A 15942-nucleotide genomic window follows, 5' to 3' on the forward strand; every position below is an offset into this window, starting at 1 on the left:
CATTATCAGAGGCAGTTAAGAGATCATTTGCAAGTCTAACTAATTTTGTTTTAACTTTGATTTGGACATTCTTGATATTGGTACAGGTCACACTAATCTTTTTAATAACTGGACAATGAATAAATTTCCCAGAACTAATTCCATAAAATTTCTGCTCATTAAAGGAAATAAAAACACATCACTTGGGGTACACTGTGTGCCTGCATTCTTAGACAGAGCCTTCTTGGTTGTTACAGGAATTGCATTTGAGTGATTTTTTTAAACCAGCTCCAGATGGGCTGCACCACTCAATTAGTATCACCTGCTAAAAGTTAACTGCCTTCGTTTTCTTAATACAGTCTTTTTTCCTTTTTTTTGCTGGGTGCTGAAGGAATGTTGGTGCTTTGTTTCTCGAAGGCATTGTTTAAGTATTTAATAAGTTCATTTGAATCTCTGCGGGTGTCTCTCCGTCAATTCGCAAAGTCTACGCTACAGCTCTGAAAGGTTTTAGAGGACGTTTGTGATGACCTGTTCATGAAAAATCACCAAGGCATCTTTTAAAATATGACTCGGCTGGAAAATAACCTAACTTGTGCATTCTGACGTCAACCAGTACTGGCAAAGTGTGACCTGCATGGAAGAGATCCACCCTGTTTACTCAGAGATTTGTCAAAGAAACGAGGCCAACAAACAAAGTTTCAGACATGATTTTATCTCCAAATTACATACCGGTTTCAGTCACGAATGTGCCGTCATAATTTGCTCAGGAAAGCAACATTTCTGCATTAAACAAAGGCTGGATTCTGTCAGGAAGCTGCACAGTGGGTGGGCTCAGAGCTGATGGCAAGCAGCAGCACCTTTCCATGACGGGCTCTGAAACTACTGCTTATGATTAGAATTTACTAGGCATAATACAAGATTTATGGATTACTCTCATGAGCTTGTTATCTTGTTCTGCAAATCTTGTAAAAAATCCAGAAAGAATAAGTTTTTGGGCAAGCTTCAATGCTCAATGTCTCTCTGAGCTGGTGTAACTTACTGTCAGGCTTACAGCTGAGTCTGATTGTATTTTCAGGCTTAATTAGTGCACCTTGCAAAGTATTCTGGGGGATTTTAGCTGCCCTCGCCCTTAAGCAGTACCATATTTCTGATTCACCATCTACATATATTACAGAATGCTCTTTTTTCCCCCGTCAGAGACCAATGTTGGTCATTGCTTGGCATCTGAAGGAACAACACTGAAAAGAAAAAAAATTCTTCAACAACACCACACTTTACAGCAGACGTAACTGATGACTCACTTAAAATAAATTGTAGTTCAAAGCTTAAATCTGATGCAGGGCATGTAATTTATAGAGCTGTTTAGGCAAATTCAGGTGTTTACTTTGGTGCTGAAATTCAGATATAAATGTTGATACTGCTCTCATGTTTATACATTGTGGAGCATGGCCAGAGAAGGCTCAGAGAGTAGCAACCACTAAAGGTTTGTTTCCTCCATCTCTGTTTTCAGACATTCGTTCCTGTCGCAATAGAGAACACCATGCAAGTTTCTTGTTGATTCTTCTCAATACACAGTCCTCTAGCTTGTCCTCTAACTGCGAATATAACGGATCATGCACAGAATGTTTCAGTGGGAGCAGTGCCTTACAATTGTTTTCTGGGATTGTATGTGACCCACCAACACAAGTATTGCATAAGCAGAAGAAAAATGAGATGGAACATTTTTATCCATTCAAATCTGATAAGCGTTGCATGTATTTTTGTGTGACAAGAATACTTTCTTTCCTAGGTTTGCTGTGACCCCTTCTGAGGCTTGTGTCAAACTTTAAATGGGAGTTCTTATGGCTCTTTTTAAATAGTAGCTTTTTCCTGGTCACCCTGTTATACAATTCAGATCTTGAGAGTGTACGTCTTGTTTTGCCCCATCAATAACTTCTCCCTCCTATGCTGTGGATTCTGCAACTCCTCCGCTTCTCTGATTACTGCTCTCCTTGCCCAGTCTGTCAGTTCAGGTTCAGTTCAATTTTGCTATACCCTTTCAAACTTCAGATAATGGATTGAAACGTTTTCTGTAAAAATTCCCCTCCTTTTACTTCTGACCTATTCGCTATGTTCTTTGGCCACCATGAAGTTGTTTGTTCAGTAATGCTCTCTAACAGGTCTCTAAAGCCTTCACAGAACAAAATCCAGACCTTTTTAACTAACTTTGTTAACAATTACGTTAACATTGTTGTCGATGTTAGCTAAGCTATTGACAGTGTTAACTTAAAATAGTTAACACTTACTTCACTGAATAACTTACCATACACCAAGTTAACTAAGTTAACATTAAGTGTCTTCTGAAGGCAGTTGGTTGTAAAAGACTTTATTTAGGTGCATCAGAGTAAATGGGGCTGAATAAATGTTTTAGATTTTCAACTGTAAACAATGTGTCACTTCAGAATTATGTTTGCGTTTTATTGCTCTATCACAAAGATTCCAATAAATTACATTGGAATGGTTGAAAATTATGAAATATTAACCATAACTATTGAATTAAATCACAACAAATTATAATATCTAATGATAATACCATTGATACATCATTAGATTTATCATCTGCTATGTTCAATTTATGCATATTATTTTAATCCAAATGGACATGCAGATTGATTAAAAAGGGCTTTGTTTGTTTAAAGAAATCTTGAGCTTAATCCAAAGAGATATGAAGATCTTACTATGTCAATAGCCAGACAAAACCAGCCAAGGGTTTTAGGTTCAAGTATATTAAAAAAAGATTTTCTGAACTGTGTGGCTGAATATTTTGTGGTACAATTTGTCTTGCTGCTAAGAATATCACCTGTGGACTACAGGAGGAGAAGCAAGCTGGTGGCTCAGTGCATTGAGAGGCTCACAGTAGTTGGGAAATGGTTTGTGTGGTTTTTGAGGTGCATCCAGACTCGTCACCACAGTTGCCTTTTTCTTGGAGACATGGCCAATCCATAGCATGTACCTTCTATTTTTATGGTTCCTTAAAAAGCCCAAAGACAAACAAGAAATAATCCTATAAAGAGATACAAGGCAGGGAGTGTGACACCTTCTGTTTTCTTGTGTGAAACCCACGTGATACATTATCGGAGAGGAGGAATTCCACTTTGAGGTCAAGTACTTATTATTTCACTGCTGGAGCTTGTCCAGGGCAGCCAGTCACCTCCATGTGACCTTCTGCCGGCAGACAAACAGGCCAACAGTTAGGGGTTAACATGAGGAAAACACAAAATACTGGCAGCAATCTGCACATTTCACTCGTCTCCTCATTTCTCAGGAATTATGTGGTTCACAAAAACAAAGCAGGCTGCTTGCATTGTTATTTGGCTGAAGAGTGATAGATTTTTCTCATTATGTGATACTACACAGATATGCTGGAATCATGTTTAAATGAATGTTTGAAAAGAGCGAGAGGAGTCTGTTACGGTCTAAAGGGAGATGTAAAGCCTATGTTGGTTGGGAACTATTTCACAATATCAGAATCTAAGCAAAAATAATTATTTACATGTAGCCTTATAGTTCACTGTGATCATTTTTAGTCCAACAATATTTTGACTCACATGAAGGTAAACTTACCTCGAGTAAATTACACAAATCTGGATGAAATGAAGGCCAGAATATCTTTAAATGAACAAAAAGAAAGATTAACCATCTCTTCTCAGCTGAAATAAACAAGCCCTGAAAAGGGAATATATTTCTTTACGGAAATGCTAGGTCATGAATCTTTACACTTCTGTCAGGATCTCTTTAGATTGTTATTTACGTTGAGATCTATGATTATGTACACAGGAAATGGAGGTTAGAGGAAATGTGCCACCCACACTAATTGAGAATGAAACACGCAATATATCAGTCAGAGTATATATCCAAAATAAAAGACAGGCAGTGTAAAATATATATATAACAATTTATGGATAACAATACATCGGCTCCTACATCTGTGTCTCACGTAAATAATCACAAACTTGTATGTAAATAATAATTTAAACTTGCGATGGTAGTGTGCTGTAGTGCTGTAAATGTTCATAAAATATTTTTTGAATGAACATAACAAGTGCAGAAGTCCCAAAGCGCTTCACACTACATCCTAGTCATTCACACACACTCTCAGCGCTGATGATGGAAAGCTAATGGATAGTCGCCACAGCTTCCCTGGGGCAGTCTGTCTGAAATCAGAAGAGAGGCTGCCATCCACCTGCGCCACTGGACCCACTGACCGCCACCAGCATGCAAGGTGGTCATGAATAAAATTTCACTGAAAATGTTTAAAAGTGACGCTATAAGATTTAGAGGGAAACTGAACTGAATTGTTTCAGTTATAGCATTTGGGTTCAAAATGAAATACTCAAAACATTTTCTTGCATCCTTGAAGAAGCAGAAGTTAAACATTGGTCTAAAGAGTAAAATATTTTACTGTGCTTTGTTTAAAAATCACCTGGTACACTTGCAGCAACTTTTAAAAAACTGAAAAAAAGTCATTTTTACTTACTGATTTTCCAGCTGTTTTCATGAACTGCTAAACTTTCAAGTGCGAAATGCATCCTGTCTCATAATATTAAATATGAGCATGTGATGGTTTGTGTAGCTAAAATGTATCCAGATGTGCAGCATCTTAAAACATAAATATGATCCACAAACATTTAGACAGGGATAAATACCTGCTTGCATGAGATTGAAATTTTTCAAAGAGTCGTTCGGCTTGTAACATTATCCGCGCTAAGATTATGCTCCTGCCACAGCTAATACTGTGATTTGCGCTATATGTATGGGATATGATATGTGGGCGGAAAAGACCCAATTTGTTTTGTTTTAGATTCTGCAGTACAAGATGACTTAAGTGGAAAAAACATTTAAGAATTGTCTATACTACAGTAAACATTGACAATAAAACCAAAGTTAATCCTTTTTTTTTCTTGGGTGCATTTGATAGAAAATAATAAATAATTTCTTCTTACATGAAACTAAAGTTTGGTCTAATAGTTTTGAAGCTTTTTAAAGCTTAGCACTTATAGATTACGCACAATGAAAACCAACCACTTCATGTTTGCAATCCTTTTTTGGTTGCTTTGAAATATAACTGTTTTCATTAAAAAGTATCTAGTAAATATGACATCATCATGCAGTTCAGAATTGGTCACAATTTGTGCACAAAGTGTAACTTCTACTTGGAAAAAGAAACAGAAATTGGCACGTCCATGTAGTTCTGCAGTAAAATATTCCTAAGGATTATTGTGAGATGCCAGAAAGCATGTGCATGATCATGCTGCACATGTTGTGAATAATTTCTTCACTCATACTTAAGGTTCAAAAAGGAGTCTCAACCATGGATATAATTTCTTCTTATTTACTGTCGGGTTTTTGAGCAAATCAACCTGTGCTTCACTAGCTAATAAACTTATGATGCATCATATAAGCAGACTCCCTTCATAGAGAGCTTGAATTATTTATATTTTTCCTCATATTTTTCCACATTTATACATTTTTGTCCTCTGCAGTGCCAGTTTTTTTTTTTTTTTCTTTTTTTTCAATTTGGTGAGCATCTGATTGTTATTTGGGTTTCTTTGCGCTCTGTTATCATGATAAAAACACTGCACTGGAGCCCAAGGGCTCTATAAAGAAACCCAGAGAGGTCTAAATTGAGACTGTGATTGACATCCGTCGTGATTTCGGTGAGGAGGCTGTAATCAGAGCTGGCTTAGAGTAGACACTGGGCCCATCCATTACTCTCTAAAAAAACATTTTGGCACAACTTTAGAGCTGGAGGATTGCACACAGTGGGAGAACAGAGCTGTCTGCTCCTCTTACTTTAATTCCTCTTGGATCACACGGTGCAAATCAGGCTCCATGTCAGATTTCATACATGTTACAACAGACAGTTTAACATAGACAATTATTTGAGGGTTAGTAATAAATATGTACAATTTCACTTGGGGTTTTTTTAGCAACAAGAAAAAAGGTGAAAATATTTTTCAGATTTAATCTGTTCTGCTTTTTTTTTTTTAAATGAATGTACGGTAAAACAAGAAGTGCAAGCAAAAGACAAAATATGTTTCCCCAAAAGATCAAAGGGGAGAAAATCTCATTGACAGAATAAATGAACGGTTTACATGTTGGCAAAGAACCACTTATCAACTTATTAGCAATGAGAACTATTACATTCTAAATGTTCAGTTTGTTCCTATGGAGATTATTTTTAAAACTATATATCTATGGCAAAAATATATATTTCATTTATGTGCCAACTCATTTAAAGTGTTGCTTAATGTGTAACAAAAGCAAGTCCTATTAAAGGAGCTTTGATTTGCATGTTTGTTGGACTATATCAAGATAAATTCCTTTGAGATACAGCTTTTGAAGCCAGCAGTTGAATTGGAAATTGTAAGTGTAACCACATGGATCATTTTTACAGTACTTCAGGGAAGGTAATTGGACCTGACAGTCCGGAGGAGTGTCTCATGTGAGACTTTTACGCACGATGAAAGGTTCTGTTTGCACTGGATCTTCAAATAGGAAAGCTCTATGTAAGATTGATACTGTAATAAAATGAACAAAATATAATGTATGCACAGCTGTGTACATGATTACATCAGGATTTTTCACAAATCATGATTTACATCTTGCTCAAAGCTGATTTCACCATATCTTGACTATGATGTCCCTGGCTCATGGAGTTAATACATTGCTGTTACAATTGAAACCTCTTTCTGCAAGGGTGGGACTTCACCACATTGATCCAATTGATTACAGAAAAAATAAAGCTTCCCAGAGACTTGAACTCAACTGTGCAGGAAAGAAATATGCCATGGGACTGAGATGTCCAAGTGCAAGTAAATCCAACGCATGTTGATCCAAATCAGTGGATTGGGATCAGAAACTCCAGTCCTCGAATGCCACTGTCCTGCAACTTTTGGATGCACCCACATTTCATAACACCTGGGGAAAAAAAACCCCAAAAAACATTGCATTTCCTTGTTGGCATGTTGGAAAGTATGGCATGGTCATCATCAACACTTCATTTAATTCAGGTGTGATGGAGAACAGATGCATTCAATAGTTGCAGGAGAGTGGCACTCCAGGACAGCAATTGTAGACTCCTGATCTATAAGCTACATGTTGCATTCCGGTCAGAAGCACCCACTTCTACACTCCCTGCTTTTTCTGGTGTTAGGAATGAAATGACGGTGTCATGTGAGTGCTGGGCAACATGAGATTGAATCAAGCGTGATGGTTTGAAGAGCTAATCTTTAATTTCCAGTCTTGACGTTAGAGGAGGACCAAACTGCAGACATGACGTTGTGAGTAACAGGGTCCGTTTAAAGGATTTAAAATGATAAAAAGTGTACAGCTGAACATGAAGCAAGGTAAGTGGGACATAGAACTGGGGTGTACGTAACAAAAGAAGCCACTGAAGGGTCAAGGAAAACCGGGGAGTTCAAGTACTAAGGAGTGAAGAGTGCAATTGAAACCTGGTGAGTCTAATCAGCAGGATGCAGGACAGCTGGAGGAGATTACTTACCAGAGATTTTGAGGGGAAACAGATTTATTAAACACAATTGCAAAGTCGACCTGTCACATAAAAAACCTTTCTTGGATTAAAGGACTAATCTTCCAACGACATCTAGAAAAAAAAAAAATCATCTATGCGTTTAGTCACATTGACTACTGCAACAGTGTCTTCACAGGTCTGCCTGAACCTGCAAAATGGCTGAAAGAAATTAAATAAAGACTAAAAACCCACCTAAAAAGAGTTGCCTTTGATTACTAATAACTGGAACAATTATTATATCTTGTGTATATTTGATAAGGAAGATTTTGATGATGGCATTTGACAAGATGTAATGTTTATCACTTGTTTCATAACTGGTTATTGTATTGTGAACACTTTCAACTGCCTTCTTGCTGAAAAGGAGTATACAAATAAACTTGACTGACACTGCAACAATATTAAGAGTATGGTTCATTTTTCTATTTATTTAACCATTTATTGACATATGAATAATTGGGGGCACATTATTCATACTTTTTCTTATTGACTGTGTTTCTCTCCAATTCCATTCAACTTGTGATATACATGTAATGATCTAATTATTATAAATGTATTTATTACTTTATGGCCCTTTTGGTATTGCACAAAAAAAAGATTCTATTGAAACGTCAGGACCTAGCATACTGGATTCTCCCTCAAGAGGGCAGTGTTACAATGTGAGTCTCTATTAGACAGTGCTCATCAATTCCATGGGACTATCAGTCCACATTCTAAGCAGAAATCCATATTATTAAATAAAACGAGTTCATGCCTTGTAAACAGCCCATGTTAATGCTATAGGGGTTGATGATGACCACATTAAAACAACAACGTCCTGATGAGAGTTTTTGGAGTTGAGCATCTCATTAGATGTAATATATTTGTTAAGAGCTGTGGTGAGGTGGAATTATTACCGCAGGAGCTGAAGGATTCATTTGTGTAATTAGATTTTATATATATTTAAAAAAAGGTACAGGGTGAAAGGTCTCAGGGGAGTGTGAGGAGCATATGCTGCAGCTTTGGGAGGACTCGTGTTCAGATGATGTCCAACATAAACCACCTATAGAAAATACTTTCTGAGACACGTAATGCAACAGGAAGCGTTAAGATGCATTGCTGCTGTTAACTCCAACAACAACAACGGAGAGATATTTCACTCTACAGATACTCGCCCGTCTCCTTCTTTTCTCGTCTCTGCTCTTTTTTTTTTTGTCCCATTTTTTTCCCCTCCGTTGCACTCTCTCATCTGGTCTGACCTCAAACCATTCCCGTATTCCTCACCTCTACTTCCCTCTACTCTGTTCCTCTGTTTACTCACCCATACCTCCTCCCTCCACCCTTCCTATCCTCCTCCTCCCTCCTGAATGAATCGCCCAGGTTCAACCCCTCCCACACCGAGTGAGCTTTAATTGTCAGCCCCGGACAAGAACTTGCGTAAAAGCTCCAAAAACGCGTGCCCCTCACACACTGGAGACTGGAAGTGACAAACCTGGACCAGTGCGCATCTCTTTGGCGTGTGTATGTGTGGTGCTGCGTGATCAAAAGTGTGTGTGTATGAGTAGTTTAGATTTTTATTTCTAAGGAAGCTTGCCGGTCTGGTTTGATTTATTTCTACCCGAGCAGCAATGCAGGTATCTGTGGCCCTCATCGTCTCCAGCTCGGCGCTCCTGCTGCTGCGGCTGCAGGGATGCTGCGCGGCCGCCAAGGGCTGGAAGGAAATAAAGAACGATGCCACGGAGATTTTGCCGAACCGGAGGGAAAACAGCCGGCCACCCCACCAGGCGATCCTGCAGACCTCAGACAACAACAACAACAACAACAATAATAACAACACCCTTAATAACAGGGCAAAAAACGGAGGGAGAACATCCACTTCAAACACGGTTTCTTATAGTAAGTATTTTCTTTAAGTGTTCACACACACACACCCCCACACACCATATATTAAAAAAAATATGGTATGTTGGAAATTGCAAAAGGAGATTTCAAATTAAAATTCAAACCTTTCAATTTCACCTCAGAAGCATGTTCTCCAGAAATCTTTGAGGGGGGTGCGTTATAAAGGAATAATGCAACTACTTTAAACGTGGTCTCTTATTTCTAGAATTGTCATAAACAATATTATGCATATAGGTCTTTAGGTTGGGGGTTTGGCAGAAACCCCTGCCTTCTCACCACTTGGTCTTGCCACAGTTAAGAAATCATTGAATTTGTCCATATTGTGTAGCTTTTGTGCTTCCTAACACAAACAACTTAAATGCATTAATTGCACTGAAATTCCTGTATGTAGAAAAATAGGGTCTGTCCAAGCTGAATGGGATCTGCTGTTTGATCCCAACTTCAAATTGTGTCACATTTTCTCACCAGCTTACTGATTAGCAACAACTTTGCAATGTGTGTGTGTGTGTGTGTGTGTGTGTTGAGTGTGAGAGTGTAAAACCCAAGGATGAGTGTGATGAGAGTGGCTCACACTCACATTCTTGTGGTTGCTTCCCTTCACGCAGTCTGAAGTTGAGCGTTCACAAAGACATCACCGCGCTTTTTTTCACATTGTCTTCCAGGTTGTTTCCCTTTCTCTTTATACTATTAGTCAAGCTCTGCTTGCTCCATGACCGTTTGATTGCAACAACATGTTCCCCAAACAGAAAAAAACACCAAAGTTTGTTCTGCAGTGGGGGATGCCTTTTGTGGAGAGTGGGGTTAAGGAATTGCTTTTTAAACGCAACGCTGCTTTTGGGAATGATTCCCACCTGTGGTTAGGAGATGCTGTATGTTGTGATAGAGGGATCGTTGATTCAAGCTGGGTGGTTCAGGAGTTGTTGCCTAATCATGGCCTCTCAAGCTGGAGCTCAGAGGAGGCGACTGATTAGATTAGAAGAATGAGCATTTAAGGTCAATTTGTGTGAGTGATTCTTCTCTTCGAGGATGAAAAACAGCACCAAAGATGACCAAATTTAAATACTTAAGACATTTTAATTTTCTCCAAAATAAGGGAGGTTTGTTTTTATTAGCAAATATACAACAAATATCAAGGACTTCCCAAAGGGAAAAGAACTCTCAAATGTTCCGGGCCACTTTTATTATCCATCTCTTGATTTAAGTCCTGGGATGGGGTTCTCTGGTCCATTTGGGGACGCGGCAGAGATTTTGTCTGATGCCTGGTTTTCTTCCAATCTTCTCGAAAACTCACTCAGATGTGTATTTCCTTGACATTTTAATATGCTTAGGTTGATATGAGAGTTTCACTTTACAATTCTGAGAAGGAATTCTAAAGAATACTATATAATAATAATACATTTAACAATATTTAATTTGTTATAATTAAACAGAGAAGCAATGATTCTTTTGTTGGTAATATTCTGGTAATCTAATGTGCTGCTATAGCCGTAACAATTCTGTCTATAACATTTGCGCAGATTTTTATACACAAACAAACAAGTAAAAGTTTGAAAAAAAATTCTGCTAAATTTAATAGAAATAACCTTTTCATAAATTTGCAACATTGGATCAGTCCCTGAAAACAGAGTCTCACAAACATGAATACTGCTCTGAAAATTGAACTTATCTGTTATAGATCAGTACATCAGAATTGATATGATTTATTTCTGTCATGAAGCCAACAGTAGAAATAAATGTTTAAACAGCATGACACCATATCATCCAAATCATCAGTTTCTGAAGTTGGAAAATTATCACTAGAAATATATATATAAGTTTTTATTTTCCTATAAATAGTAGACAACATTTGACCATTCCTTCTTTACAGATGTGCTGTTCATGGCTTGCAAGCCGTGGTTTAAATGCCGTAAAACCAAAATGTACAATTTTTGATACAAGGATTTCTGAGACCTCTCCCTAGAATAAATATATCAACATACATTTGACAGATTTTTTAAAATACATTCTCTTCACAAATGCAAATTACATCAAGAGATGCGTGTATCTTTTTGCTTTATACAGAAATGAATACAGAAGGTCAAATGTTTTAAATATGACAAAAGTTAAGAAAATCAAACAATGTATAGCTACTTTTTTAATGATAGACAATGCTGTAGGAAAACAAATTGATTTTTTTGAGAAGTGCCATCTGTATCAGTGTCGAACTGTCTAACCTTAATTGTAGTGATGGGTGTTTTAGCTTCCACACAGTGACAGTCAGTGTAAATACGTAGAGGCCCTTCTGTCAGCTAGCTGAACATCAGTGGGCAGCAACAGGTGGGGAGGGGTGGCAGCAGGACAAAATTGCAGTCACTCCCCAACTTTCTTTGGCATCTCATGTAAAGGACTCTAAACTGTAGGAATGTAATGATAGAAACCTTCTTGCTGCAACTTGTGAAAACTCTGGTGTGCCTGGAAATCAGTGGCCGGCCCATCCCTGCTCACTAAAGAGGACAATTAAAGAACGGGACTGGACTTGGCCTGGACGGAGCTCAGATTTGATTAACGTCCTGTTTTCGGGAGTATTTAATGCAAACTGCTTGCATGTTGCGGATATCGCATACGAACAGCAGAACACGCAGAATATCACCAGATCAGATTTTCAGAGTGAGAAAAAAAAAAAAAAATCATAAATCCTTTGTTTGGTCTTTTTTTTTTTCCAAAGAAAGCCACAGAGGAAAACAGATCCTTCTCTCAGTGTATCATTTCTGAATCGACTGTTCTTCGGCTTGTAAAGAAATACGGGTCAGTAACTTGTGCGTGTGGTTGTTGTAAAAGCTGTTGCTTAAATGTAGGATTACAGGCCGAGTGTGTTGTCTTAGATCAACCTGGCTGATGTCCAGTTTATTGAAAACTCTAGAGTGCTTTTATAATGTTGCATTAAAATAACCAGACAGCTGTTTACTCCTCCAGAGCCATATATGTTTCCTGAGGGTGAAAAAACTGAATGCCAGTTTTTTTTTTTTTTTCTTTCCTCCACCCCAGACCTGCATTTGGTTTGATTGAGCTGTTTAATGGGCCTCTGGTCTGGATTTGCTATCAGTTTATTGCTGCCAGCTGGGTTTCTTTGTCAGGCGCTGTTGTCAGCTAGTGATCAGACCATGAGTCACTGCTCAAAATCTGATCTGATCTTATTGGCTGAAATATCCACCTAAATGTACAAGTTGCTCTTTCTACTTGAATAGGCATGTCTACTTGTTTTATATAATGTTATTTGTAAGTTGATAAGAGGACATTGAATTATCTTCATCTAGGTAAAAATAACAGTAATCAGTTATCATAATGAGCCTTATAATCTATCAAAAATCGCCCCTCCCCACCCCATTCATTCATTTTTGTCAGAAGGACTGTATATTTTCTTGGATTAAAATTAATTTTTCCATCAATCAATACCTGGAAATTAAACTTGGGATTGTAAATAACGTGTTTCATGAGTCATTTTATTTGTTAATCAACCCAAGATTTATTTTACTGTAATATAATTAAGGATAAAGTATTCAGCTCTACTGCTACCTGGTGACAAGGGAAGTTTTTTTTTGTTGTTGTTAAATTTACACAAGGGGGTTTCTCTGTCAAGATGTCTGAATTTCAATATGTATCTTTCATTTGAGGAAGAGTTTGTCTGACCCTCAAACCAAGACACCCCCAAAATAGGACAATTAACAGGAAAAGAAGCGGCCTTCTATTCATGTTTACTTTTTCTAAATTAACTTATGTTTCTGTTCCAGCATTCTATCTCTTCTATCTCCTCTATCAGTTAAAGGAACAAACAGCAAGAAGACTGTTGGTTTTTCTCTCAGTTTGCTGGATGGTCCTTACTTTGGATTCATAAGTAAAAGCTACAATTTAGCAGGAATTAAACTAAATTAGATTAATGAATCACAGCATAGAACACAAGCCAAAACATTTAGCACACCCAGTTACTCAGGCTTGGTTCTAACTTGGCAAGGCAATATGTTTTTGCGGTTTTGTGATTCTCCTGTTGCAAGTTTCAGAACTCTATTGAGCAGCTTTGGGTGTGAGGGGGTGTGTTTTCCATGTTTTGATCGACTCCGTGTGTTAAAACTGTGCCACTCTTCACACCCAGGTCCTTCCGAGATGAGCTGCAGGGAGCTACGCTCCACCCGCTACATCACTGATGGTTCCTGCCGCAGCGCCAAACCCATCCGGGAGCTAGTCTGCTCAGGCCAGTGCCTCCCCGCCCACCTCATGCCCAACTCCATCGTCCGTGGGAAGTGGTGGAGAAACAGCGCTGCAGATTACCGTTGCATCCCAGCGCACTCCAGGACAAGAAGAGTCCAGCTTCAGTGTCCGAACGGCAACACTCGGACTTACAAAATCCGCGTGGTCACCTCCTGCAAGTGCAAGCGCTTCAGGCCCCACCACAACCAGTCAGTTGCCAAGGAGGTGCCGAAGAGGCAGCCCAGCAGGAAGCACAGCCGCTTGTCACAGGATCGGAGCAGCAACAACACGCCACTGCTGGACAATGCATACTAAAGCAGCCAAAGACTGAGACTGAATGCGCATTACATGTTACTCAAACACCAACATTTCTCCTTCGTACAGGGAAGGGATGCAAGAAAAAACTCAAAGAGAGAGAATGTATAAGCTAATTTCTGGTCTGATTCTTTGCATGATGAATTAGATCAGCAACAGCAGTGACTGGTCAGGAGGGGACCAATCTGGTCTTCTTTCCAAACAAAGTTCTTGTAAAAATTACGACAAAACGTCCTTGAAACGTCAACTCCTACATGTACAAACATTCAATGGATTCAGAGTCTAACTCAGCCTCGAAGGTGCATTTTCTCTCTAGAGTGGTAGAATGGTTGTAATCTGTGTCCTTTAGTGTTTGGGACATCAGCAGGATTTTAAGAAGTTCCCTGAAAGCTGCCCCTAGATAGACCTGTCAATCACACCAGTTCTTTTCTCAAAACTTAGCAACACAGAGTCAGAAGAGACAAAGAAATGAAAGTTTACCACCTCCGACACCATGTAGGGGACCAGTGGGCATTCCTGTGACACCACATAATTAGCTAATTCCTGTGTTAAGATTGACTCACACTAAGCAATTTTCTCTAGATATCACCAGTTCCTGTCTGCTAGGGTCACGCAGGAAAAAAAAGTGCACATGGTGTGTGGGAGGCATCAGAAAGTGTTACCCAGGGGCAGAGCTCTCTCCATCACACCCACACTGGAATTCTGTTGCAGCGGGCCAAGCTGAGCAGGGATGGAGCCAGCAAGAGTCAAGAAAGCCCCACTTCTCTCTTTAAACAATCCAGGCGGGAAACCGACGAGGACCATCAGAATCTTAAGCAGCGATTTGGTTTGTCGATGTACTACAGAAAAAAAAAAAAGTTTCTCTGAACTTCTTCAGAACATTAACAATATCCTTACTAGTTCTCATCTCTGCAGTGTTTTTCCTCTTCCTTCATAAATCCAAATGTCTGCTGAATTTTCTCCCAAAACATACATTGAAATGGCAACTGGAAAGAAGTTCAGCATGATTGTACATATCAAACCTGCGTGCCACGCAAGGATGGCAGGAAGAGACCCAAAGAAGGACTCTTTTAAAATGAATGAACTTCATATTTATTTTTTATGTCCACATTTAAATTATTTATGCAACCTTTTATATCAACTGATAGTCATAAATGCCATATAGTGTGATAGAGAAAATAAGAGTGTACAGTCCACAAATAAAAGTAAAGGCAGATATATTTCAACAAACCAGCCTGTTTGGTATTTTTTCCTTTTTAAAGAAGTAACCTACTGATTTACGTTTATGAAAAAGATGATAGAGTTATAAGCAGATATGAAAGGACAATATCTTGCAAAAAAATGTATTCTTTTTAGAAATTATCAGGCTCTGTCCAGGCCATGATCAATTTTCTGGAGGACATTAAAAAATTTAAAAAGTAGGCCTCTGTGGACAAATGGATTTCACCCAATGCATTGACAAAGTGTCATTTAGTATGTCATTTTTTTCATTGGTGCAATGCTACAACCACTAAAATCTGGTGCCGCTCCATTTTTATTTACATTTTGTGAAGAAGGAAGTTGAGCTGATCTCCAGAGGTTTTCATGTCGTTTCCTTCAGTAGCTCTTGGTACAGCGCCACCACAGGCAAAGAGGTGAACAGATTTTTCAATTAGTCTGGATCAGCGTTTCCCAATTCCGGTCCTCAGGCCTCCCTGCTCTGCATGTTTTAGATGTGCCTCTATTCCAGAGCAGCTGATTCAAATGATTGCATGACCATCAAGTGCTGCAGAAACCTGTTGATCACCCATAGATTCAATCCAGGTGTGTAGCAGAAGGGAAACACCTAAAACATGCAGGGCAGGGAGGCCTGAGGACCGGAATTGGGAAACGCCGGTCTGGATCATTCAACACAGTGCTGTCTGAAAGCAAACTGCACCAGCTGAAAGTGTAACAAATGTTGCAATTTTGGTCCTCAATCGAACCAAGTTGACCGG

The 15942-nt window shown here is 38.7% G+C and overlaps 1 protein-coding gene across 1 annotated transcript; it reads left to right on the forward strand.

Moving 5' to 3' along the window:
* Positions 1–8781: 8781 nt before the first annotated feature.
* sost (sclerostin) lies at positions 8782–15196 on the forward strand. The gene is made up of 2 exons (XM_028029426.1): positions 8782–9424; positions 13557–15196. Exons 1-2 carry the CDS (start codon positions 9157–9159, stop codon positions 13964–13966), a joined length of 678 nt encoding a protein of 225 aa, XP_027885227.1. The 5' UTR covers positions 8782–9156; the 3' UTR covers positions 13967–15196.
* The last annotated feature ends 746 nt before the right edge of the window (positions 15197–15942 follow it).

Source organism: Xiphophorus couchianus, chromosome 10 (genome assembly GCF_001444195.1).
Source record: "Xiphophorus couchianus chromosome 10, X_couchianus-1.0, whole genome shotgun sequence".
NCBI classification, from domain to species: Eukaryota; Metazoa; Chordata; class Actinopteri; order Cyprinodontiformes; family Poeciliidae; genus Xiphophorus; species Xiphophorus couchianus.